The 27,250-nt window shown below is 37.2% G+C and overlaps 2 protein-coding genes across 2 annotated transcripts in view; one reads left to right on the top strand and one right to left on the bottom strand.

Annotated features, from left to right (window-relative positions):
• The first annotated feature begins 129 nt into the window (after nucleotides 1-129).
• rnft1 (ring finger protein, transmembrane 1) lies at nucleotides 130-17,892 on the top strand. Its single transcript, NM_001016349.2, is given in 9 exon segments — nucleotides 130-161; nucleotides 2,697-3,127; nucleotides 4,601-4,677; nucleotides 9,606-9,706; nucleotides 11,114-11,267; nucleotides 11,905-12,063; nucleotides 12,819-12,884; nucleotides 15,529-15,630; nucleotides 17,385-17,892. Coding segments are annotated over 8 exon segments (1,176 nt in total). The 5' UTR covers nucleotides 130-161; nucleotides 2,697-2,745; the 3' UTR covers nucleotides 17,520-17,892.
• Nucleotides 17,893-23,527: 5,635 nt separating this feature from the next.
• The window catches only part of rps6kb1 (ribosomal protein S6 kinase B1), a 29,360-nt gene continuing 25,637 nt past the window's right edge, over nucleotides 23,528-27,250 (bottom strand). The window contains exon 16 of the mRNA XM_018091149.2: nucleotides 23,528-24,085. Within this exon, the coding sequence (XP_017946638.1) occupies nucleotides 24,026-24,085 (60 nt within the window). The 3' untranslated portion in view covers nucleotides 23,528-24,025. The remainder of the gene's footprint in view (nucleotides 24,086-27,250) is intronic.

Below are 27,250 nucleotides of genomic sequence, written 5' to 3'. Positions count from 1 at the left end.
GGTCTTGAGCACCCGGAACTTGCTTGGGTCACTCAAATTAGAGCATTCTGATTGACCTTTCCTCCAATTAAAACTATCTGCTACCTTTTTCCAGAGAGATGGGCTATAATTTCTGCTCCCGTAGCACGGTTCATCATGAAGCACCGACCAGTTCATGAAAGGTGAGCGATATAATCGGTAATTATTTTTACACTTTGGACTTTTAAGGGTACCGTGTCATTGTGACAGTATGTATATTTGTTTATTTATACACCAGTCGGTTGATTTTTGTATGTTTTGTTACTTACCGTATCACTTGTTATTTTGCAAATATGTTGTTTAATTTGTAGCTTTAAAGGGAAAGGTTTCTTTACCATACTAGTGCAAGTATGAAGTCATGCCCATGAAAGTGTGAAAAGTTTCACATGTACCAGTGGGTGTTAGACCAGCCAGGAACAGATATATGTAAATGTGAGTTTAGAGCTTAATACATAAAAACTCACCTATATTCTATTCATTCCTATGGGATTTTCACCCATTGATAAATACACTTCTAAAAATCCCATAGGAATGAATAGAACATGGGTGAGTTTTTCTGTATTAAGCTCTAAACTCTTGATTTTGATAAATCTGCCCCTAAATGTTACCTTTCTGTTTTTAGTTTAGAATGATGTATAAGCTTTGCTATTTGCCATGCTTCGTCTGGCTTTTATTTCCTGTTAAACCCAACATGGCTAGATAAGTTGCAGGGTGAAGACACACGGAGCTGCTTAGTAGCAGCTACTTGTCATGGCTACTAAAAGCTAGAAAACACCCTGCCATAAACAATACTGAGAATTGCCTCTGCTAAAACACACATAGAGACATTTATCAGTAAATGATCAGCATTGTCTTTTTTTGTAGCCGTGAAAAGTAGCTGCTACTAGTAACACTGTGTGTCTTCACCCTTAGGAGGCTGTGGTGTGGCTACCGATTACCTGAGCCATAGGCTGCTATCCATTATTTTCAGTCTTAAAAAAATTAAAAAAATAAAAAATCAGGATACAGTTGGCCAGAAACTCGGATAATGCCTGGTAAGCTGCCAAGCCTTCAGGCTGTGTGTGGATTAAGGGTTTTATGAGAATGTACTCATTTTATATTTCAGTCAGATAAGTACAGCTCTTGTATGCAGCCAGCAATGACAGAGCTGCACTGGTTGCACCCCCCCTTCTATCTGGTAGTTAGAAATATTATGCAGCATATGTGCCATATAATGCCCATATAATGTCCTTTTTTACTTTCTGGCCTGCTGCACACTTGATATTATTATACCTTTATTCATTAAAACTAACGAGAAGTAAAACTCCTCCAATTTTAAGTTTCTATTCCTTTCTTGTCACTTTCTCAGCTTTCTAAAATCTTCAGGAAAATAGCAGTGCTTTAAAGAGTAACAAGTCTGTTCAAGTCCAAATATTGCTGATTTGTGAGTGTGGGAATAAATAGATACAGATGATAACTCTTTATTTGCTTGTACTAACCTTGAATAATGCAGATGCTTAAATTAATTATACCTATCAAAGGCATGTTTTTTTTTTTTATTTTTCTGGTATTCTGAGGGCAACTATCAGGAAACAACAGAACCCCATAAATCTAGTGTGTATAAACTTTTTTTTCCCTTACAACTGTTATACAGTGGACACTATCATACCACAGTCATGTTTCTACAAATCTGTGTATGATGTTAGCAGTGCAGGTATAAAATGTATTCATTGGAAACCCATTATCCAAAAGCTGATATATGACTGCCATTTTCTATACAGCCATATTTAAAAAACAAACGAAAAACAAACAAACAAAAAAAATAATTCTCAAAGCCTAAGCGACACATATGTTTTCCCTCCACCAATTGTACGTGTTTTCTTGCAAGGTGCCATGTATGTTTTTTTAAGTACAATGGCACACAGGGAGATTTGTCGCCTGCATTTAAGGGCAGTGGCACATGGGGAGATTAGCCACCCGCGACAAATCTTCGTTACTGCAGGCAACTAATATCCCCGCAATGCCATCCCACCGGCAAGAATGTAAATCGCAGGTGGGATACACGTCGCTACAATTTCCTGAAGTTGCCTCTCAAGGTACCCAAGAACATGTTTTTTTTTTTTCTGTGAGTCATAAATAATGACTACATTTTGTATAATCATGTCGTAGTGCTAAACAACTGATCTGTTTACTTTTCCTTTGGTACTATCTGACAGTGTTTATTGTCCTCTAACTGGGACCGGAGTTGATGTGACTAAACATAGTAGACACCAACACTGCTCTGCATTTGGGGAGCACTATGCATTTGCAGTATTTTCTGTCATTAAAAATCAAAGCAGCACACATAATGGGGATGCACATATTCTATCAAATCGTGATTTCTCTGCAAAAAGTTCAGCCAAATAAGTAACTATTCAAACACTAATTTGCATATTTCTATTTGAAAAAAAATCTAATGTTGTAATCACAGCTCAGCATCTCATGATTTAAGGGTTCAGATTCAGTTTGGCTAAATCCAGATAATTATATATTGCTTGTATATTACTGAGTCTTACAATTGGCAAACTCTTAATTCACCATATTGCATATTTGTTTTTATAGAATCCAGGTTGTGTTTTTAAATGAGTTTGTGCCACTGAAAAAAAAGTTTGTTCTGCTGATGTAATATATATATATATATATATTTTTTTTTTTTTAAGGCAATGTAGCACAGAGACCAAGAATTGGAAAGAAAACACACAACTCATAATGCAATCAAGTTCTGGCCATACCCACCATCAACCTGGAAGTAATGACAGCCCCTCAGTATGCATGTCTCTCCCTGTCCCTCAACTCTCAGCAGAAGGATCTTGCACAGCGGGTGATGTGACAATAGACTTGAGCTCACCAGAGTCTCATCATGGGGCTAGGTCTAGCTCCAGGCGAGTCAGGCCAGGCAATGGACGTTCTCTTAGTAGACATGGCCATACTCATTCTCATGATGCAAATGGGCCTGAAGATGCCAATGATGCTGATTCCAGAGAACAGAGCAATAGTATCTCAGAGGTCTTCCATTTCTATAAGTGGTTGGAAAAAAGCTTTCCCTATATCCTAATCTTCAGTGCCAAGCTTGTTGTTCAGCATATAACAGGTACATATAATATGTAATAAGGAGTGTGCATAATGTATTGCAAAAGCACTCTTGTAGTGAGCTTTTCCTTGTTTTTACAAAGCTCATTATATCTCCTGATTACAGGGGGAGGTAATAAGGCTAAAAACAAAGAAAAAATGACAGGAGGGGAGTTTGATAGCTGATTCTTGTAGTGACAATGCGCCTATCCAGTTGTCTTGAGTTTCTGAGATTTCAGTAAAAAAAAAAAAAAAAATCTGAAGGGGCAGCCTTCACCTTTTCTTTTGAGGTCACTAAGGCAATCCTTGGCAAGTTCTGGGGTTTTTGATTGGTGCTACATTTAGTGGAGAGCCTAATGCCTACTCTGACATTGTCTCAGACCACCTAAAAGTTCTTAAAAGATCTGGGGTACCATTTTGTCAGGCACCACCTAATGAAATGTTACATTTTCCCCAGTCCAGAGCCTGATGTCTCTAGTGCAGGCTTACAAAGATCCCTAAGTTTTACTCTGTTGCGCATGCACAAGTTTAAGTCTGTCAAAGGATGCCTGGGAAAGGTGAGAAACATGTTTGCTCAGTGCTGCAGTGCTGTAAGGACTAAAGTATATTTTCTAACTTTCTTTTTTACCTTTAATTGTTAATTACAGCTGGGAATTAAAATTCACTTTTTAAAACTGTTATACTGACCTTGTGGTAATTGTTGTTAATGTGTTGGAAACAATATATACATTGGCAAATCACTCCTATAATTGTTGATATTTGAGGTTTAATATTGCAAGTCACTGATTGTCTCCAGTTTTAAATGGTGAGGGCATTTTTTTGGCCTTAACACTGGTATGTTTTTACCAATTTGGATGAATTATGGCTCAGGCAGGAATTAAATGATGAACTTAGGTTAAAGTTAAGACTTCCCAACTAAAGGTCTAAGGGCTAGGTGTAGCATTCCAAATTATTTAATTCCCCCAATATAACCAAAAAGTGTTCTTACTGTATAAAGATATACAACTCACACAAATCTTCACATATATTTCTTTGTTAGTGGTTTTAAAGTTGTTTGTAAAAGAAACTACAAGAGAAGGCAGTATTTCTTTCCCTGTTGGTCCTGTTTCCTGAAATAATGTAGCATAAGCCAACCTTGTGTGCTTCTGCCCAGGTATTTTACTCAAGTTGGCTTATGCTCTATTGTTTCAAAAGTCAGAACCACCAGGGCAGAAGAGTGGAGGGACAGACAGATATTGTTTTCAATAGCAGTTATTTTTGCTGGTAACTTTTCAATATAATTTTCTGAATATTTTATATACATTGTATATTGGAAATTTGCTTAGAATTACAATTTCTTTTTTTTCTTTGTTAACATGTTAAACTATCTTTTTTTTTCTTAAATTTATTTTACTTTTTTGTTAAATTTACATTTATATTTTCTTTTTATTAGCCACGTGTTTTCTTCTTTTTTTTTTTTTTTTGTTTTAACTATTTTTATTTTGTTTTCTATTAGGCATTTCTGTTGGGATTGGTCTGCTAACAACTTTTCTGTATGCAAACAAATGCATTGTAAATCAGGTTTTTCTAAGAGTAAGTAAGCTTGTATTTGAAAATTGTGCTTCTAGTTGTTAGACACAAACAAATCTCCATAGCAGTTATTTTTATTTTCTAAAAGAGCTGGAATTGGCAACTGATTGTTTCCACAGATTTTTCTTCCACTGCAATTAGTTATTGCAATTAAATAGATAGCTTATTGGAGCTGACTGTTGGTCAAGGTGAGTTAAATGTTTTGTTCAGTACTGTTCTCTATAAATTGACTATAATTTTATTGACATTACCGGACAATTTTTTTGCTAAAACAATCTCCACACCATGTACAAAAATATTGTTAGAGGTCTCTGTCTCTGTTTTTGGTTTAGCAAGTATGGCATAAACAAAAGTTGTTGCTACTAAAATGTCCTTTAGTAACTGATTGAATAAACATAATAAATTGCTGTAAAGCTGCCCATACATGGGCCAATATAAAGAGCCAACTTGCCTGCTCCAGTGACCTGCCTGGTTATTATCTGGCCGGAAATCAGGCAGGTTTGAAAACCCTGTTGGACTGGCACTGGTTTGCATGCATTGATTGTGTCCACACTTGATGGGTCTCCTCCCACAGCGTGATCTGAATATTTGGCCTGGGGTCAAAAAATTGGCATATATATCAGTAAATATTGCCATTTCACATCTTTTACCTTGAGCCAGCATTTTGTGATGGTCTTCTCCCTCTAGAGATCACCTGACAGGAAATAATGCTGTTCTAACTATACCAAGAAGAAGTGTGGGCGTAAATTGGGCATTAATTGGCCGATGTAACCTAACATGTATGTGTGCCCTTGGTTTGTTTGTGTGCACCTCGAATCATATGATCCCTGGGGAGCGACCCTCAGTACTTAAAATAGCAATTTTCTATTTAGGATTATCCAGTCTAACAGTATCCATACTACTAGAAAAATATATTTTCGATAATGTTTTACTTAGATAAAGCAGTGTTTTAAGAAATATATTTTTAGAGACCTGCAATGTTCTGGGGTATAGTTTCCCTTTAAACAAATAGTGTATCTATGATATATACAGTAATTGTTACCATCAAATTAATAACATAATAAAGGGAAATATGGAGGTCCTTTGCTGTCTTTTCTGCAGTTCCCGCATGACTTCTCCATGGGTCAGTTTTTGGCTTATCTTCACTTAAGATTGTCACTTGATCAGTTTTGACCTGAACAATTTGGTTTTTCTTAGGGCTGTTGGAGCTTAAGCTGGCCATACACGGGCAGATCCGCTCGCTTGGCAATGTCGCCAAGCGAGCGGATCTTCACCCGATATCCCCACGGGTGGCGATATCGGGGAGGCATGTAGGCGAATTTGATAGTTTGGCCCTGGGGCCAAATGATCGAATTCTGCACGCGGCAATGGGGCAGTCGGTTCGGGGACCGCATCAACGAGCCGATGTGGTCCCCGATTCGACTGGATTTTCTAACCTGGCCGATCGATATCTGGCCAATTTCAGGCCAGATATCGGTTGGCCAGGCCCCTCGGTTCTGCCCCTACACGGCCCAATAAGCTGCCGAATCAATCCAAGGGGCCGATATCGGCAGCTATAATCGGCCCGTGTATGGGGACCTTAAGCCTTGTGAGACCCAAACAATAATCTGGCCAATAAATGAAAAACATTAAAACTAGTAAGATATAAAAAAAAAAAATAACTGTTTATTTTTCCATACTGGAACAGTTTGCTCCAGAATAGAAATTATCAGGTTTACTACTGTGCTAAGCGTATCATAGCATTACCTTCCAATGGAGCATAACACAATTAAATCCTTATATAAATCTTTTTAACAATTAAAACTTTACCGACTATCAGGAATATTTGTCCTTTTGATAAAAAAAAAGAATATCTGGGAATTCTTATGGATTTTCCAGTTTAGCCCCTTAAGGTGGCATACACGGGACGATTTCAGCTGCCGATATTGGCCCTTTAGACTGATGCGGCAGCTTTTCTGCCCATGTATGGCATCAACGACGGGCTCCCCTACCGACATCTGGCCTAAATACGGTCAGATCTCGATCGGCAGGTTTGATTTTTACATCAGATTGGGGACCTTGCCAAGCGAGGAGATCTTAGTGTATGGCCACCTTAAGTCTGGCCTATACGTATAACTGTGACGCCCAGAAATGTTATTGACTAGAACATCATTAGCAACAAGTGGCACTTACAGGAGCAACACCAATATCTTAATTATTTATTCTATGACGACTTGTTTTCGAGTTTTTTCATTATTTTTTTTGTTACAGATTGCAGTAAGGTATTTTTGTTTGTGCAGGATCAGGGATTCACATTAGCATGACATAATATGAAGGTGGATAAACAAACTCAACTACTCTCACTGATTAAAGAGAAAGTAACACCAAAAAATATTTTAAAATAATTTAAAATATAATGTACTGTTCCCCTGCTCTTGTAAAAGTTTCATGCTTGCTTTAGAAAGACTTCTATAGTTTATATAAATAAGCTGCTGTGTAGCCACGGGGGCAGCCATTCAAGCTGGAAGAAAAGGAGATAAGGCACAATTTACATTGCAGATAAGTTACATTCTGTAGAATCTACACATATCTGTTTTCTGTTATGTAACCTGTGCCTTTTCTCCCTTTTTATCCACCTTGAATAGCTACGCTGTGGCTACACAGCAGCTTTGTTTTTTAAACCATAGTAGGGATTTAGGGCTCTGGCACATGGGGAGATTAGTCGCCCGCGACTAATCTTCCCGAAATGCCATCCCACCGGCGAAAATGTAAATCGCCGGTGGGATGGCATTTGCGGCGCCGCGATTTCAACAAGATCACGGAAGTTTCCTCTCAAGGCAACTTCCGTGATCTCGTTGAAATCGCAACGCCGCGTATGCCATCCCACCGACGATTTACATTTTCGCCGGTGGGATGGCAATTCGGGGAGATTAGTCGCCCGCGAAAAGGGAGATTTGTCACGGGTGACTAATCTCCCCGTGTGCCAGAGCCCTTAAAGGAGAAGGAAAGGCTAATAAATAGTTAATCTCAAGCTGCAGGCATACCTTCAGTTGTCTCAATAGAGTCCTTAAAGGTGGCCATACACGCACCGATATTATCGTACGAAACCTCGTTTCGTACGATAATCGGTGCGTGTATGGCATGTCAGCGAGCCGACCGATATCGCAGGAAGCTGCTGAAATCGGTCGGCTCGCCGATCGGCCAAGTTAGAAAATTTTGATCGGGCGCCATAGAAGGCGCCTGACCAAAATTCTCCCTTCAGAGCTGAATCGGCAGAAGGAGGTAGAAATCCTATTGTTTCTACCTCCTTACCTGCCGATTCAGCCCTGAATGGTGTGTGGCGGATCTGACGATGTTTCGTGCGACCGACGGTCGTACGAAACATCGTGAGATCGCCACGTGTATGGCCAGCTTAAGTCTCCCCATATTTCTCCCATTCAGATGATCAGAAGCCAAACAGAAAGAAAAAAGCTGAGCTGTGTAAAGAAAGTTCCCATAATGCCTCACTCCTGCACCAAGAGCAATACCAGTGTACATGCTCAGTTTGTAAGACTATGAGGAAGCTTCCTGCTGATTGGCTCAGATCCACATCCTTAAGGGGTGGGGAGTGAGTTCTTAGCATTCTTGATGGAGGGGGGAGCAGGAGAGGGGAGAGAAGAGAGAGCTACATGTCTCTGGCAGAGGAAAACAGACACAACAAATCTTTTGACAGAGAACTCAGTGCAGCGTTTCTGTGAGCGCTTATGGCTGTTTTTATATAGACCTTTCTGATAAAGGTTTTTACCTTTCTTTCTCCTTTATAGCAAACACAACTTTTACTAGTGCAGGGCAATAGAACATATTGTATTAATTACTTTTATACTCTTTCGGGTTTATTTTTTTGTTTTACTGTTCCTTTAACAGTGGAAAACCATAGTTGAACCATAATGCTGATGTGATATGCAGCTGGAATTAGTATATGGAAGCTTAATTTATCACAAATCTGTTTCCAATTAAACACTGATTCTGCGTCGCATGGCATGGGATCTTTTTTTCATGTGGTTTCATTTTAGTCTGCTGCAGAAAATTCTTTATTATATTCACCACATTCCTTGTAAAAGGGAAGCTCAGCGTGGGCAATTCTGTGATAAATGCAGGGCAAGAATCTGTGCCTACTCTCCTTAGTTTTTTTTTTTTTTATTTGCCTGCACCCAGAGCCATTGTGTCAGGCCACATGCAGGCACACAGAGCAGATTTTTGCACAGAACTGAAATTATAGTTAAAGGAGGACTAAAGAATTAGGGCAGAAATATTGTTCGTGTTTTGGGCTTCTGTTTCAGCCTAAGGCACCTGCACCCCTTTAGCAGTAAAAATCTGTGCCTCCGAAGGTGCCTTAGCTTAGGTATACAGTATACATAGAATATAAATGCCACAATATAAGGATGATTAGTAATTAATACAGATAATATAACTGCTGAATCTATAAGCTGGTGCAGTAAGTTTAGTATATAAAATATGGCATTTCTATCCATATTCATTTTTAGGGGTTAGTTCTTTAAAGTGATACTGACACGAAAAAAGTACTTTTTAAAATATGAATCTACACAAAAAGTTAACTATAGGTCATGCTGATAATTTTTGGTGATAGGTTTGCTTTTGTTAGTAATTGTTACAGTACAGAACATGGGGGGGACAGATAGGTAATGTAAAAACATTGGACAAATACTTATATAACAAAATTATATATAGCATGCAAAGACATTGTTATGATGTAAAAAAAAAAATAATTTATGGTATCCCACCCAAAACAAACAACAGACCACTTTACAATATACATTCATTCTAGGTCCTCTGCTGTATGGCTGTCCTATCCTGGTTATGCTATGCCAATAGCCAGACAAGAATAACAATAATGCACTTCACCTGTTATCCTGTTGTTCAGATTTATACAGTACTTCTCTTTTCTTTTTCAGGATAAGTGTTCGAAGCTACAGTGTCTTTGGATCCTGGTATTTTTATTATTTTCCTCGTTACTTCTGTATTACACTTTTTCTTCTCAGGCACTTTATTACAGGTGTGTACCATTGGAACCTGCTTTACCTTATATTTTACCACAATATTGTATGGAATACTGTTTTTTAAAATTCAGTATATTGCATATAAACCTTATCTTTACACTTAAACAGTGGTGAAAAGCCTCCAGGCAAATTAAAGTTAACATGCAAAGTGCTACCCTGAACAGTAATGCAATTTACTTATGTTTTTGTTTGTCAATTTGTGCACTGTCCTAGACAGTTGTAACAGAATCCAAGATGGGGAGCTCCTGTAACAACTTTGAAGGCCTGGATCATTATAGAGATGCTGAACCTTTAAGATAGTGAAATCAGTTTAGTAAATAAAATATAATATTTTGTAGCCATATTGATTTTAAGGGTTTAGTTCTCTTTTAAGCTGTTGCTCACTTTCATGGAGAAACAATCTGGCTTTCAGTGTTCTGAAAAGACTCAATCCCCTGGATAGTGGGGATAGCACAGTAATATCATGTTGCATATCCAGTGACTTTTCTAGGCACAATTTTCTCCAATCAGCAGTCTGTTGCCCTGGTCTCTTCTCCTTTTTACTATTGCCAAGTGTCCTATTTTTCAGCCTTTGCTCTTCTGCCATCCTCTTTCTTTTTATGTTTGTTTTCTTCATTTCTCCCACTGTCTTGCATTACACTAATGTTTGTGTAAAGGCATCGGGTGTCAAGAATTTGGCTGCCTTGCGTAACAAATTTTGAATTTTCACCATGTCAAGTCTGGTTTAATGCCTTTTGTACAATTTCAAATAGGAAATTGTGGTAGCAGGCACATTATATACAAATTTACAACACATCAACCGTGGAACAGTACAGAAGCTACAAGACTGCTCATATCCCCTAGGACTTATATCTTGCATTAACTCAATATGCAAGGCAGTACCTTTAGGGCAGTGTTAATATTTCTCAACCACATGATTTACTGGTAGGGTAAAACTAGGGATGCACTGAATCCAGGATTCAGTTTGGGATTCTGTCAAGATTTGGCCTTTTACAGCAGGATTCGCCTGAATAAGTTGAACATTTTCACTGCCCTAAGGGCGCGGTTCTCATTTTCCCTTATCCTAATTTGCGTTTGTAAATTAGGATTCAGTTTGGTATTCAGCCAAATCTTTTGCTAAGTATATGGGGTTCAGCCAGATCCTAAAATTGTGGTTTTGGTGCATTCCTAGTAAAAACTGTTGCTGAATCTGATACTGTTTCTTTCAATAATAACCAGTCACTTGCATCTCTTTCTGTAAAGTGAATCCTGCCATCTGAACAGATTGTTTGGTGGGTTAGATCCACAGTTATAAGATCTCTTCTGTACTATATTAAGCCAAATCCAGGCTGCTAAGTGAGGTTATGCTATCTGTCTTATCAAATTGTATGGCAAAAGTTGATTTCTTTTTTGTTTTTATACAGTTTGGTCTTTATGAATCCATCCCTTGGACCTCTACATTTTTTTGATGCTTTGTGGGTTGTGGGGATCACAGACTTCATTGGAAAATTTTTCTTCATGGGCCTTAAATGCATCATACTCCTAGTGCCTTCCTTTGTTATGTCTCATAAGTCCAAGGTAAGGATTCTTATTCACAATTATACAAAATGTTTGAATACTTTATGCAAACACTGTGCCTGTGGGATGTGCATGACACATTTGTGGGTGGCTTAGTATGTTGGCATGCTAAGACAATTGCAGGAGTTTTGAAGCAGGTTGGGTATGGTAGGTTTTGGGAACGTATGGTAAGTATATATACCAGGCTAGGTCTGGCCCAGCATTCTGCTCATTTTCCTTTTTCCCATGCATAAGCATTCATGGATAATGTGTTGTTAGTGAAAGTTCTGTGTTTTCTTGTGTAAGTAGGACTTTTTAAAAAAAAATGTATGCCTTTTTACCTTAATTGTCTGTTTTTCTTTTTCTTTTTTTTTTGTTCTTTTAGCATTTATTGTCAAATATTATTTTTTTACATTGAGGGCAAATTACAACTACAATACCATACCACAGAAAAAGCCTTTAGCTTTCCATACACCCACCAATCTTATTGTACGAAACAAGGTTTCGCACGATATTCGGTGTGGGAATGGTGGATCGACAACAGGACCGACATCGCAACTGCCAATGGTCACAGGAAAGATCGTAATTTTAACGTGTATGGCCACCTTTAAACATTATAACAGATTGTATGAGTGGGTAATTGTTGTTATCATTCCAGGGCTACTGGTATATGGCTTTAGAAGAAGTTGCTCAGTGTTATTGTATGCTTGTTTCAACTCCGGTTTGGTTCCGTTACCTTATCGATTATGGGAATCAGAACAGTGGTGCTGAATGGCATTTTGGGATACTGCTGGCTCTTCTCTACCTCATCTTAAAAGTATGTCTATAAAAAAAAAAGTATTTATCGTGTTTAAACTGTCTTTCTGATGCACTGTAGAGTAAAAAGTTTAGGCACAATCTTGAGTGAGGTGCTTAAGGTTTCATTGTAGCTGTTAGCAGAGCTAAGCATATTATCTGTGGATAAGCTTAGATCTCCGTATTTGATAAACTTCCTAGTTATTTGGGCGAAAACACTATGACTTTTTTGTTTTGGTGCACATTTCCACCACCTTGTTCAATTTGTACTTGGTTCTCCAAGTGACCTGAGTGTATAAACAAAACTTTAAAGCAGGTAGATAGAACGAAAAGTAAGTCATTGAAAATACACACGTGGATTAATACTTTGTGAATTTATAGATGATCTTTAAAGGATCAATAAAAATAAATAAAATTATCTCAAGATTTTGAGACAACTCAAGATTTTGCAGCAATATAGCAAATAGACTCTTGGATAAAATTCAGGATTTCTTTTTCAACACCCATAAAATATATGTTTACCTGCCCTAAAGATCCTGCCAAGTAAAACTACAGATTTTACTGCTGTTAATTATAAACTTGTTATGGTGTATTTCTCTGTTTTCTTTACATATTTCACAAATCAACAAATTTATATAAGAACATACCTTTGTCAATTCTTCAGAATGTGTTGTAAATCACACCACTGTGTTCATTGGTGTGGTATTGTTCAGAAATGAATATTGACATGTACAGAATGCAGGCAGAGCTAAAATAACCGATACACTTTCCTTACAGCTTTTGATTATTTTTGGACAAAGAAAAACGTCTTCAAATAGTTTACGATTGTTTCTAACACAGCCAGTAAGTACTATAACTATTTTCTCCTTTTAATACAAATCTGTTGCATTTCCTTGCTAGTTGTCACCAGTTCCCATGTGCAAGTGAAGAAATACAGCCATAAGCACTCACAGAAACGCTGCACTGAGTTCTCTGTCAAAAGAAACAGGATTTCTTGTCTCCTTTTTTTAAACATGTTCTTAATTCCTGTGCCAGAGTCTGTGCAGCTCTCTCCCCTCACTTGCTCACCCCTTCCCATAAGAATGCTAAGAACTCCCGCCCCCCTTTAGGAATGTGTGAGCTGAGCCATTCAGCAGGAAGCTTCCTCATACACATGTACAGGGGTCTTGGTGCAGGGGCTTGGGTTGCTTACAGAGCTCAGCGTTTTTTTTCCTATGATGCTTCTGATCATCTGAACAGGTGAAATATGGGGAGACCTAAGGGCACTATTGAGAGAACTTTATTAGCCTTTCCTTATCCTTTAGTGGGAACAGTGTCTGTTACATAAATCCATGAAACTGTAATGGATATGCTTCACAAATAGTCTTTATTTTTTCTCAATTATTTCATTTTCTTTGTCTTTGTTAATTAATCTAAGATTTTTTTTCTAAACACATTCACGCTTTGAGTTGCTAACAGAAATCATACACAATTCAGAACTACAGAAATTTTTCTTTATATGGCTGATTTCAACTTTAGTCAGCAATTTGCAATACAGTTCTGACTAATAGCATGGTTGGGCATGGTTGGGTTTTTAGTTGTAGGAATAAAAGTCAGGCTGTAAGGCTCTGTTGTATTCTTGGTTGTTGCAATTGTTGCTTGATTTGCAGCACATTTTCGCATTTCGGCAAATTCGCATTGACAAATTGGTTTACGAAACTCAACAAAAATCCGTCTTGGAAAAATTTGTCGCGCGTCAAAGTCATGCCACAGCAAATATAGTCCCGGTCACGTCAGTTGCTGCAAAATGGGCATGGTCACGTAAAAAAAAAAAGACATGCGGTACAGTCTAGTTTTGCTGATTTTTCTCTGTTTTGCAAATTTTTAGTCAAAGCAAAACGGGACAGATTCACTCATCACTAATTAGCAACAATTTGCTGTTTTTTTTTTTTTTAAATGTCTTTTATTTTTTATATATATATATCTGTTTTAAATATATATTTATTTTTATTGAGCTTTCTGTTCAGCAGCTCTCTAATTTCAGCAGATAACTGTATATACTAGGGTCAATTATACCAGATTTAAATAACTGGAAGACAATTATGGATAAAGTGTGAACAGAAAGATTTGCAAAAAATTTGTAAACTCAGGGCAGTGTAGTAATATGTATTTTATATATATATATATATATATATATATACATACACACATACACACACATATATACTCTAAACCAGTTTAACAGATGGCAGGACCAGCACACCATTTTCACAGCAATTCTTCTATTTAATTATTCACCGTGGAACACACGGTGAATGAATAAATAGAAGAATTGCTATGAAAAATATATATGTGTGTGTGTGTGTGTGTGTGTGTGTGTGTGTATATATATATATATATATATATATATATATATATATATATATATATATATATATATAAAAATTGTACGAATAGGAGTCAATGGGTTAATAATATGGGAAACTTTGGGACCATGGACATAGGAAACTGTGCATAGTCATGTATTGTTTTTAAATTTTACTAATTTAGCAAAATTGCACTTTATACGGTTCACATAATGTTCACATAATATACAATGTTGCACGAGTATTTATAGATGTGGGGGCAATTTTATACACATGTATGCTGTTTAATATCGTTGCAGTTTTAACTAGATTGGGGTATTGAATATGTGCAACAGATTTATTATGAAGTATGAATGCACTTTTATAAAATATATAATTGGTATATGGTATTAATGGTCACTATGGGGTTAATGTGCATATGATGTCACTGGCCCTCCCTGGATTCATGGGAGGAGGCTATTTAAACTGAGTTGTTGTATGTATTTGCACCTTGAAAAAGGTCCCAAAAGGGACCGAAACGTCGGTTGTACATGCAATTATAATACACAAGAGATTTTTTGAAACACAAAGACCCTTGGTGCTGGCTGTTTTATTTTGATATATATATAATAGCACACACTTATAGGGATTACAACCTGGGTGCAAATCAGATAAACAATGTAAATATGTAAAAAATGCTGATGCACACCAGGAAAATTATAATATAATATAACATACACATCCATAAATTGCATCTTTTCCCTTGAGCCACCATTTAGTGATGGGCTGTGTGCTCCCTCAGAGATCACATTACCAGATGCATGGTGCATGGAACAGAAAGAAATGTGGAAGTGAAAGACAGAAGTTTGTCCATTAATTGACTGATGTGACCTAATATATATGTGTGCGCATCATAAATAGTATGATCCCAGGAGGTGGTCTTTAATTTTTAAAATGGCAATTTTCTATTTAGGAGTACCCAATGGCACATACTACTAAAGTATTTTTTATGAAAATTGTTTATTTAGATGAAGCAGGGTTTTACATATGAGTTGGTTTATGCAATATATTTTTATAGAGACCTACATTGTTTTGTGGTATAGTTTCCCTTTAATACTCTTCAAATTTTACTTAATTTTTTTTTTTTTTCTGTGGCTTCACAGAATTATGGAGCAGCTGCGACAAAAAGTCAGTGTTCAGAAGTTGATGGGATGTGTGCAATCTGCCAAGCTGAATTTATAAAGCCGATTGTTCTTGTATGTCAGGTAAGAATAATAAAATGTGATGGGAGATTTATCCTGTTGCAAACGGATCTTGAATTACTTTTTTTTTTTTTTTTTTTTGAAAGCTAAAAGTCATTTTTAAGATGTCTATATCATAATATTATTTTTAAGTGTCCTTTAACATAGTGCTGTGAAAACTCCTCATAATGCATAATTAATGCTGCTTACACGTGAAAAATACAGTATACAATAATACAGTATACAATAATACAGGTATGGGATTCCTTATCTAGAAAGCCATTATTCAGAAAGATGTGAATTATGCAGAGGCCATCTCCCATAGAGACCATTTTAAACAAATAATTGTAACGTTTAGAAATTATTTCCTCCATCAGTAATAATAAAATAGTTTACTGTACTTGATGGTAGCTAAGCTGCACTAATTCATTTTGGTGTCAAAACAATCCTATATGGGTTGGTGTTTGTAAAGTCAACACATGTAAAGCAGAAAATATTTTTTTCACTTTATCTCTGGATGGTGTGCCCCAGAATGATAACTGTGGTCCTTGGAATTTTTCCACTATCAGTTTTAGGTAAAACCACTTTCATTAAAGGTTCTTGCTTCAAAATGCACTCTTTGCACCATGCACTCCATTCCACTCATTCCTTCCTGCCTTCTGCTCTGAAATGAGCAGTGCTGTGCCTATTGATGCATGGTTCCCCAGCCCATTTGCGCCTATAGAATTAGGCACCACTCACATGACTAACACCAGAAATTAAAGAAGACCAACTTCCTTGCAATTGTATCCAATTTGCCATGAAATGCATGCAGTAGGGGCAGTACAACTGTGCCAAGTGCATAGCCCCCTTGTGATGGGGGGAATTTGGGAATAGTTTTATTTATGCAGAAAACTACAAATACAGTTATTTACTGGGGGGTGATGTTAACATTTCATCACTAATGGAGGAATGTAATATGTATCGCTAATGGAAAACAGACACAATGCGACCAAAGAGACGCTTTGCAACATATTTTGCATTTGTGTGATAACATGTAATCCCTGTGGTTTGGTTTAAGTTCCAAGAAAGTGCTTGCAGTGATTTGTAATGACCATTCCAGAGAAGTGATTCCCTGGCACAAGTTAGTTAGATATATGAGGTTTTTTCAAGTTTCATTGTGGTTAGTTTTTATACAATTTCCTATCATTCTATACATTTGGTTCTGCCTTTTTGACAAGCCTCTCTACAGTATGACATTTTGTACTGTTAAAATCTTTTCATTGGACTGGGGGCTTGGCTCTCTTTTGGGGCATTCCTGTTTGATTTGCTGAGAATTTGATGCGGAAATCATGTCAAGTGCACAGGCACCAAGTTTATCATGTATAATTATACATAATAATTATATTGTATATATTATATACAATATAATACATATACATGTATTATATTTACAGCATCCGTGTCAACAGGTTGCGTTACTGGTCAGCTTTTTGGTTTGTGGGCACAAACTGTTTTATTATATTATCCTGTATATCTTTATCTGCAAGGGATCCATTGGCATATGAAATTGATCTAACTGAATAACTAGTCTTGTGATTCTGTCAGACTACATTTGAAAAAAATAGATGTATAAAAATGCTATGTCCGCTTTTTTTTTTTTTTTTTCTTAGGCTTTCTACTAAAGACACTTTAAGCTTTCCTTCATAGGAAACCATACTTGCCAATTTACGATTGTAGACTTGAGCAAATATGTTGTTTTACCCTGTACGTAAAATCTTGCATTTTTATATTTCTAGCATGTGTTCTGCGAAGAATGCATTTCATTGTGGTTCAACAAAGAGAAAACGTGCCCGCTCTGCCGGACTGTGATTTCCAACCAGAGTCACAAATGGAAAGATGGAGCCACTTCTCTACAACTCCGAATCTTCTAGTTTAAAGATATTTAGCAAATCTATTTTATGTGCATATTTATAACTCTTTATTTTTAGCAATAAGCACATCTGTTTACATCAGATTAAAATGCCCTCAAAAGTACTGGATGATGTGATTTATTAGAGAATAAGTGATTAAAATGCTTTTGTTTTTATATTATTTAAACTCCATGAATTGTTGCACCAAATTTGATTTGTATAAGTTGATATATTTGGAGAATAGTAGTTAAAATGTGAGGCATAACTGCTTCTAAATCAATGTTTGGGTCTCCCGGCTGATTCCCCATTTTTTTTTTCCCCTAAAGTTAAGAAACTTCTCTGAATTCTTGTTGTATTTGTTTTCTCCTGGGGATTCCTGAAAGGTTTTTAAAATGTTTTAATGAAATAAAGCACAGCCCAGTTTATGGTTATTTTTGAAAAAAGGTTTTCTTTTTACTAAAGATGATTATATAGCAAAAGAAAATATATTTATTTACATATTCTGCATTTGCAATAATGACTTCTGTTTAAACTTAGTGTGAAAACCACTTTGCTCCAGTAATGTTTTTCTTTTACTTTTACAAACCAAAAAAAAAAAATCAGATTATAGTTATATGGTAATTTTGCATGGTTATCTTTCATGACCAATGGATTCATCTTTATATTCTGATAAACTGACATCTTTATGGATATTCTCAACAGACCAGTGAGAATTATAAATAAGATGGATGAAATCTTTTGTGTTCTTTTAGCTGGTATCCAGCCTTACAGTATATGCACATTTTTTTCTTCAAAGACTTTTTTCATTCATCGTGTGAAATTTAATTAAGAAGAACTAAAGCCTAACAAAGAAATAGGCTAAAAATGCTAGAAATGTGTTGACCCTTAAGCAAGATCTGTGCAACCAGCAGATCTCCATCTTTTCTTCAAAATCACAGCACATGCTTTGGGCTGCTGTCCGTTCTGAGCTTAGTAATATGACAATATATGACTAGTAATTATTTCCATTAAGCTACAGAATGTAATAATCATCCCAGTAGCTTATCTTGGAAATGCTGCCCCTCACCCGTCCCCCACAATTATGGAATCTACTGTATATGTATTTACGCCACTGAATCATCCTTGTATCATTTGTTTCTATGACATACAAACCATGTTTTCTGCTTGATGATTTCTGATAATCTCTAAGCTTAGCTTCAGAACAGCTGCCAAGAGCACACTGAGCATGTGCAGTGTCACTGACTCTCAAAAGCTTTACAAATTTGAAGGCCTAAATTATTACTGTTCGAGGGCTGCTGAACCTCTAGGCTGGTACAGTTCAGTATATAAAAACAGAATTTCAAGCCATATTTATTTTTAGGCTTTAGTTCGACATATAATGGTTTAAATTCAAATATAATATTAAAATAAAAGCAATCCTGGCTTGTAAGAGTCAAACAGTGTATTTTATAGTAAAATAGTTGATTACATTTGCAAAAAAAGAATACATTAATTATTAAAAGATGTCTCTTTATAGAACAGGATGGTAATGTATATCCATTGCATGTTTGTAAAATTAGCCTTTATTTTATTGAATTGTTCACATGAATAAATAGTAGATATCTCATCTAATTTGTACTGGTGTTTTTATAATGTCATACTTATAATTGTGTTTATCTTGTTGACTTTAGTGGCAGGCACATTAGGGTTGTAGGGCTGAACTTAAAGGGGACATTGCCAAGTACATTATACCCTTTTAAATGTAAAAGGAACATGCTTAAAAAAATTTTCTGGTTCACAAATTTCCCCAAATTTCCTTCTAGTCCCACTCATCTGTTCCATTCTTGCTGCCTCCTTTCTAGGCTGTGCAGGGGAGCTGGCAGCACTCAGCACACTACATTGTAGCTTAGGAACCAATCAGCAGCTAGGCTGACCTAGGCAAGCCTGTGTGTGCAGGTCTGTGATTGGCTATTCTTCTCGTACAATGCTTCTGGCCGGGACTGTTAGGACACACCAACCCCTCATTTGAACAGGGGCATTAACATAATAGATCTGTAGGGAGTTTCAATAAAGGGGCAATTTTTAAAGAATTTTTAGGGCAGAGTGAAATTATTCATGATTGCCTACAAGACTGGGTGGATTTTTAGTTATGCTATGCTTCCTTTAAAAAGTTTTCAGATGTGTATTTAGGGCTGGGAAGCTGACAGGCGTCAGTGTGATTACCATGGAAACCTACAAAGATATCCCTATGTGAAAGCTCCACCCCTATTGCCCAAGAAAGAACTACCAGCCAGACACTCATTGAGACCCCAGAGCTACATCTGCACCCATTCCAGTATCCACCAAGGTAGCAGAGAGAACCCTGAAAATAATCTGCACTACATCCAGTGTAAAACCAGAGAATGAACTCGGTTTCCCTCTCCAGTTCCAGACCTTCTCAGCAACATTAGCAGCACCAGGGCATCCTGCTCTGTACCTAGTGAAAGCCAGGGTGTGAAGAATATAAGAGACCGCATCAAATAAGTAAATGTTCAGCAACAAAATACTAGCGATGAATGGCGCTGTCACAAGGCAGTGCAACCCAGTCACCAAAGTTTACAGCAGGCCCATCAATATTGAGTCAGCTGTGCAGTTTTTGCATTTAAAGGTCCCCATACACAGGCTGATTCTAGCTGCCAATATTGTTCCCTTAGACCGATTCTGCAGCTTATTGGCCCGTGTATGGACACTAACGAGGGGCCTGCCCAACAAATATCTGGCCTGAAATCGGGTAGGTTTGATTTTTAGTTTGATCAGAGACTACATCGGCTAGTTGATGCGGCCACCAAACTGACTGACACCTATACCAGTTGTTCCAATTCGTTCGTTTGGCCCCAGGGCCAACAACCGAATTAGCCAGATATCGCCCACCCGTAGGTGGTGATATTGGTAGAAGATCTACTCACTTGGCAACCTCGTCAAGCGAGCGGCTCTTAGCGTGTATGGCCACCTTAAAGGAGAAGGAAAGAACTAAGTAAGCTTTATCAGAAATGTCTATGTAAATACAGCCATAAGCACTTACAGAAAAGCTGCACGGAGTCCTCTATCAAAAGAAACACAGTATTTGTCTTTTTTTTGTAAACATGATGTTCCAGTATCTGACTTCCCCCGTGGCCAGAGTCTGCGCAGTTTTCTTCTCCCCCCTGGGCTCCAGTCCTTAAGAAGGATATTAATGAGCTGGAGAGAGTGCAGAGGCGTGCAACTAAACTAGTAAAGGGGATGAAAGATTTAAACTACGAGGTTAGACTGTCATGGTTGGGGGTTGTTTTCTCTGGAAAAAAGGCAAGGGGATATGATTACTCTGTACATTAGAAGGGATTATAGGCAGATAAGGGGGTGTTGTATTTTTTCCCATAAAATCGACCAGCGCACCATAGGCCACCCGTTTTGGATTAAACAAGGAATACAGCTTCCATTTAAAGCAGCGTATGTGTTTTTTTCACGGTGGAGGTGCCATCTGAAGCCTCTCTAATTTGCCGCAGAGGGGAAAAAATTCCTTCCTGACTCCAAGATGGCAATCGGACCAGTCCCTGGATCAACTAGTACTAAGAGCTATCTCCCATAACCCTGTATTCCCTCACTTGCTAAGAATCCATCCAGCCCCTTCTTAAAGTTATATAATGTATCAGCCAGCACGACTGATTCGGGGAGGGAATTCCAGAACTTCACAGCTCTCACTGTAAAAAATCCTTTCCGAATGTTTAAATGGAACCTCCCTTCTTCTAAACGGAGTGGGTGCCCTCGTGTCCGTTGGAAGGACCTACTGGTAAATAAAACATTAGAAAGGTTATTATATGATCCCTTTATATATTTATACATAGTTATCATGTCACCTCTTAAGCGCCTCTTCTCCAGTGTAAACAGCCCCAACTTGGCCAGTCTTTCTTCATAACTGAGACTTTCCATACCCTTTACCAGCTTAGTTGCCCTTCTCTGGACCCTCTCTAACTCAGTTGATGGCAGATTCAATTAATGGGATTGGATGATTTATTGGACAAGCATAGTATCCAATGCTATTGTGATACGAATATCTACAGTTAGGGGCTGATTTACTAACCCACGAATTCGAATTGGAAAATTCCGATTGGAAAACGAACATTTTGCGACTTTTTCGTATTTTTTGCGATTTTTTCGGCGCCTTTACGACTTTTTCGTTACCAATACGATTTGCGCGAAAAAACGCGAGTTTTTCGTAGCCATTCCGAAAGTTGCGATTTTTTTGTAGCGTTAAAACTTGCGCGAAAAGTTGCGCTTTTTTCGTTAAAACTTAATAGGCGCGACGTTTTGCTTAAGTTTTAACACTACGAAAAAATCGCAACTTTTTGCGCAAGTTTTAACGCTACGAAAAAATCGCAAAACTTTCAGAATGGCTACGAAAAACTTTTTCCGCAAAAATCGTATTGGTAACGAAAAAGTCGCGATAATTTTCCGAAAAAATCGCAAAATACCGATCATTACGAAAAAAACGCAATCGGACGCATTCGGCCCGTTCGTGAGTAAGTAAATGGGCCCCTTAGTATTGGTGTTGGTATATATAGTTTATGTATGTGAGTGTATAGATAGGTCAGTATGGGTCTATGCATGTACATTTGGGTTTGCTTGGAAGGCTTGAACTTGATTGACTCAACTTAACTATGCTGCTACCCTTGCTCTGCTTGGTAGATAAATGACCTGTAGTTTAGTGACTAAGGAAATGAGCAAAACTGCCAATACCCATCCACTTAAGGGTGATGGCACATGAGAAGATTTGTTGCCCATGTGAAATCCATGCTACAAATCTCAAATGCCTTTGGGTGGCAGTGAGAATCCTCAATGGTAAAACAAACAAGAAAGTATAAATGCTTTCTCCATTTTCTGGCTGCTATGCATTTCACACTGACACAAAACAAAAAGGTATTTTCTAAAAATTTTTACACACGGGTAGTTAAGATTTTCCATAAGTGACAAATATCTCAGTGTTCCATAACTCTTAAGGGTGGAAATACTTTCCCCCGTGACTACCATTCGGATCACCACCAACAGCAGTTCTCCAGTCAAATCATGTATGGAAAGTTATTTTTCAAAAGAGCTCAAATTAGTTTATTAAAATTTCAAGTTTATTTGAATTGAAAAAAAACATGAAAATTGATAACCAAGTCTTGAAAAAGGTACTGAACAGTTTGGTTAGAACTATCTAAATTTGTGGGTAATATAGGCCTTGGTAGGATTAATGTTTTTCTCTACAGGGGGAAAGTTAGTTACAGTATATGTTTGGATTTGTGCATAGCAAGGGGCAGTCATTTTTTGTTTCAAATCCCCTACCAAGGTCCAACATTTGGTGATGTCCTACCTTAGGGGTATATTTATCATGCTGTGTAAAAAGTGGAGTAAAGCATTACCGGTGATGTTGGTCATAGCAGCCAATCAAATGCTTTGCTTTGGTTTTCTAACTGTTGAAATCTAAATGCTGATTGGTTGCCCTGGGCAACATCACAGGTAATGCTTCACTCCACTTTTTACACAGCATGATAAATGTACCCCTTAGTGTATAACAAGGTAAAATGCAATAAAAAGGGTATCATATGAGGTATTATTGTATAAAATACTCTAGCCTGCTTTAGTGTTTCAAGCTGTGCTTTGAGAATTCCCATTCTATGATGCTGATACAATGTATACGTTATGTGCATAGATTATTACTATGCTGTGCCAACACACTCTCCAGATTCAAGTCCTCCCACTGAGGCTCAACATTCGGCCAGGGCCCAATGATCAAAAAAACTGGATTGGAAATTTCTATTAGAGTTTATTTTAATGAAATTCAGTTTAGCCATTGCATCTGCATTTATGTTTTAGGAAAGAAATTGTTCTAAAAATACCCGTTATTATGCCACATTTACTGAGTGATGTACTAAGCCTCTTCTACAAAATGCTGTTCTATTATTGGGTGCTATTTGGACATGAAAAATGGCTGACCAAAACAGGAACATTTTTGTCAGTAAACTTAATTTTTCCATGAACAAAAAACTCAGTAGTAAGACATTTTTCAGAATTTTAATTTTTTTTTTACATATTTCACCCAAAATTCTGGTTACATCTCAAAGTACAAAATTCAGTTTGTATGTTAAAGCCCATTTAAGTAAAGTAAAAAACAATATATAATTCTCCTTATATCATGTAGGTTTTCCTATAAAGATGCTATTAAATCAAATGACTGTAACGCTTAAATTCTAGAATTTAACACAAATTAAGCGTTTTTTAAAAAAAAGAAAAAGTTAACTTTAATGCACTGAAAAAGAGACATTCTGTATATTTAGTTTCATTTCTCAAGAGGGAAAGTGGAAACTTCAAACTGTCCCTACATGGGCTTATATGTGCTGTACATTTTGAACTAGTCTGTTGGTTATTTAGGGCTCTGTATATTGGTTTGGATAGCTTAAAAATCTCTTAAGGACCACATTGGTTTAATGATGCAAAGAGTTACCACCTATATTTAATCTACCACTTAAATTTTCAAAAAGATACATATTGATTTATGGGCTTCTTTGTTTCCCCGAACCAGATGGAGCCAATCCACACAATCCAGGTTGGATCTGATGCAATGGAGAAAGTGCCAAATCAGAATACAGATACAGAAATATGGTGGTATGATGGTGGCTAAGCTGCATCAATCCAACAGGATAGATTTCATGTTTAAATGACTTTTAGCAACCTACAGGTATAGAGATCCAAATTATAGAAATTCACCTTACCCAGAAAATTCCAGATATTAGATCCTAAATCTGTAGCTTTTCATTTAATCATTACAGCATAAGTTAGACATACAGGAAAACCACTTCCAGGAATGCAGAATTTATGTTATGGTTAGTTTCTGTAGCTATACCGAATATACCAATATCATATAGCAATAAAGTTATTGCTATTTGTGAAACCAAGCTTTGTATTTCTGCTGCTTAGAAAAGACTAGAGATAATGCCTCATTATTCCACTTTTTTTTTTGTTTCCTCTCTATGCAATATTGTAATAATTCTCTTGTAAAATGTTTTTGCTGTTAGCCCCGGTGGTCAGCAGAAGAGACTAGCAGAATTTCCAATGTAAACTGCAAAAGTGCTTAGATCATTGAACACTTTTACATTACTTTTGAGGGTTTACCTTGACTTTCATTGAATGCAAGCTGCAAGCCAAACTAGCAGTTCACTGGCAAAGTAGCCTACATTGGGAGCCAAATTAGCCAATACATGTTTGTTTATGTGGCTGGAATGGTTTCATCAGCGAGTTAATTAGGGATGCACCGAATCCACTATATTCGGATTTGGGTGAACCCCAAATGCTTTGGGATTTGGGCAAATACCGAACCGAATGTAAATTAGAATACAGAAGGGTTAAAGAGAGCCGCGTGCAGCAAAAAATTTTCAACTTCCGTGTTTATGTGACAAAAAGGCACGTGATTTTAAGGATTTGGATCGGGCAGAATCGTGGATTCCTCAGACTCCTGTTGAAAAATCTGAAATCCCAAACCGAATTCTGGATTCGGTGCAACCCTAGAGTTAATATAACACTTGTGCAAATGGAATTAACACAAAGTAGAGAAGAACAGATGGCAGCCAGGTCAAAAAATGTCCAACTTTATTTGCCTGTGCATTCAAGCCCACAAAAGGTAGGGCAGGCGATACTTTTATTGGCTAATTTATAAAATGTGAGCTTTCAGGACTTCTTGGTTTCCTGCTTCAGGCACGGTATTCCATGGATTATACCATCAAGAAAACACTGTAAATATTGAAATGTTAAATGATCCCCTTGTATGAAGGTGCTATTATCATAGATATAACACTGCCCCTTTTCATCCACTAAACTGTTATCTGCAAAAAGCTTCCCTGACAATCTTAAAGGAGAACTAAACCCTAAACATGAACATAACTAGAAATGCCATCTTCTATATACTGAAAATATTGAACCACCCTAAAAGTTCAGCATCTCTATAGGAGTAATAATCCAGTACTTAAAAGTTTAAAGAGCTTAGGGTCATCACAAATTATCAAGCAGAAAATTAGGTTATTTTGTCATATAAGCTGATACTAAAGGGCTGATTATTAAATTCTGGTGCAAATTGCACTGGTTTTAGGGCTTCCATGTAATGTCAATCTTAAATGGATACTGTCATGATTTTATGCTATACTTTTTATTTCTAAATTACACTGATTACAAATAATTCACTCTCCCATTTAAAATTGAATTCTTGAACCAACAAATGTATATTTTTTAGCTGTAATAATGGTGTGTAGGCAGCCATCTTAGTGCATTGTGCCTGAGTCTGAGCTTTCAGAAGGAGCCAGTGCTACACATTAGAACTGCTTTCAGGTAACCTATTGTTTCTCATACTCCCATGTTACTGGAGGAGTCCCAAGCCGGACTTGGATTTCTAACTATTGAGTGCTATTCTGATATCTACTGGGAGCTGCTATCTTGCTACCTTCCCATTGTTCTGCTGATTGGCTGCTGGGAGGGGGGTGACATTTATTTTGTATATATACAGTATATTGTGGGTCAGTCCCTAAGCCCAGTAAATGACAGCAGCACAGAGCCTGTGCAGTGAATCAGCAGAATGGGGGGGGGGGGGGGGGGGGGGGGGGGCTACTGAGGGCATCTTTGAAGGAACAGATCTTGGTACAGAAGCCCAAAACTATAATGTACAACATTTCTGCCCTAATTCTTTGGTTAAGCTTTAGTTCTCCTTTAAACCTTTAACAAGCAAGTAAGCTGGAGTTAAGGTGTGTTTATACTGGATGTAGCCTGACATTTGGTGGTGGGGGTGAGACTGAAGATGGCAGACAGTAGACAAAAGGCTGTAAAATGTAAGCTCTCTCGTCTGCCCACAGCCTGTACAAAGGGGGCAAACAACAAGCCCTACCAAATTCATTACCTCTACTACAGACCAAACACAGGTATAGCTGGCCACACAGAAAGACCCACTTGATATGCCCATATTGCGGTGGGTTTTATTAGGGCCAAAGGATCACATCAAACCGCAGCAAATGCTGGCCGTCTCAGCATGAGGCGCATCAAGGAGCCAGTGCTTCCCTCACCACAACAGGATTTTTAAACCTGAATGATCAATATCTGCCCAATTTTTGGAAGGACCAAGTCAGCAGCTTTTGTCGGCCACCTTTAATGTGCAAACTCCAAAACAGTGTATGCATTGCTTTTTTTTTATATGCTCCTAAAAGTACCTACAATCTATGTATGAGCTTGTCAACTTTTATGGAGTTGTTACAAAATTTTGAAACAGAATGAATTGCATATACCACATCAAACCAGCTCAGCATGCCTATTTAATTAATCAACTGTTAGCACTCTAAGAGCAAGGTGAATTTTGAAATTCTGTTTTTAAAAATATATTGTACCTCAGCATATATTATCTATTAATAGTTTGCCAATTAAATCTTCATTCAATTAGCACCACAAGACTAAGAAAACCTGCTCAAAAATTGGGTAGGAAGAAGCTTGTGTTTTTATAGACTTAGGGGTGGATTTATCGAAATGTGAAACATAAAACAGTCTATTCATGCCTATGGGATTTTTAGAAGTATATTTATCAATAGGGAGAAAGTTAGAACTCACCATTTGATAAATATGCTTATAAAAATCCCATAGGAATGAATGGAACATGGGTTGATTTTTGTGTGTGTTAAGCTCTAAACTCACATTTTGATAAATATGAGAATATTCATCAAATTAAAAATTTTGCAGGCAAATAAGTG

Source organism: Xenopus tropicalis, chromosome 2, assembly GCF_000004195.4.
Source record: "Xenopus tropicalis strain Nigerian chromosome 2, UCB_Xtro_10.0, whole genome shotgun sequence".
Classification (NCBI taxonomy): Eukaryota; Metazoa; Chordata; class Amphibia; order Anura; family Pipidae; genus Xenopus; species Xenopus tropicalis.
This window is presented reverse-complemented; position numbering and strand designations above follow the sequence as displayed.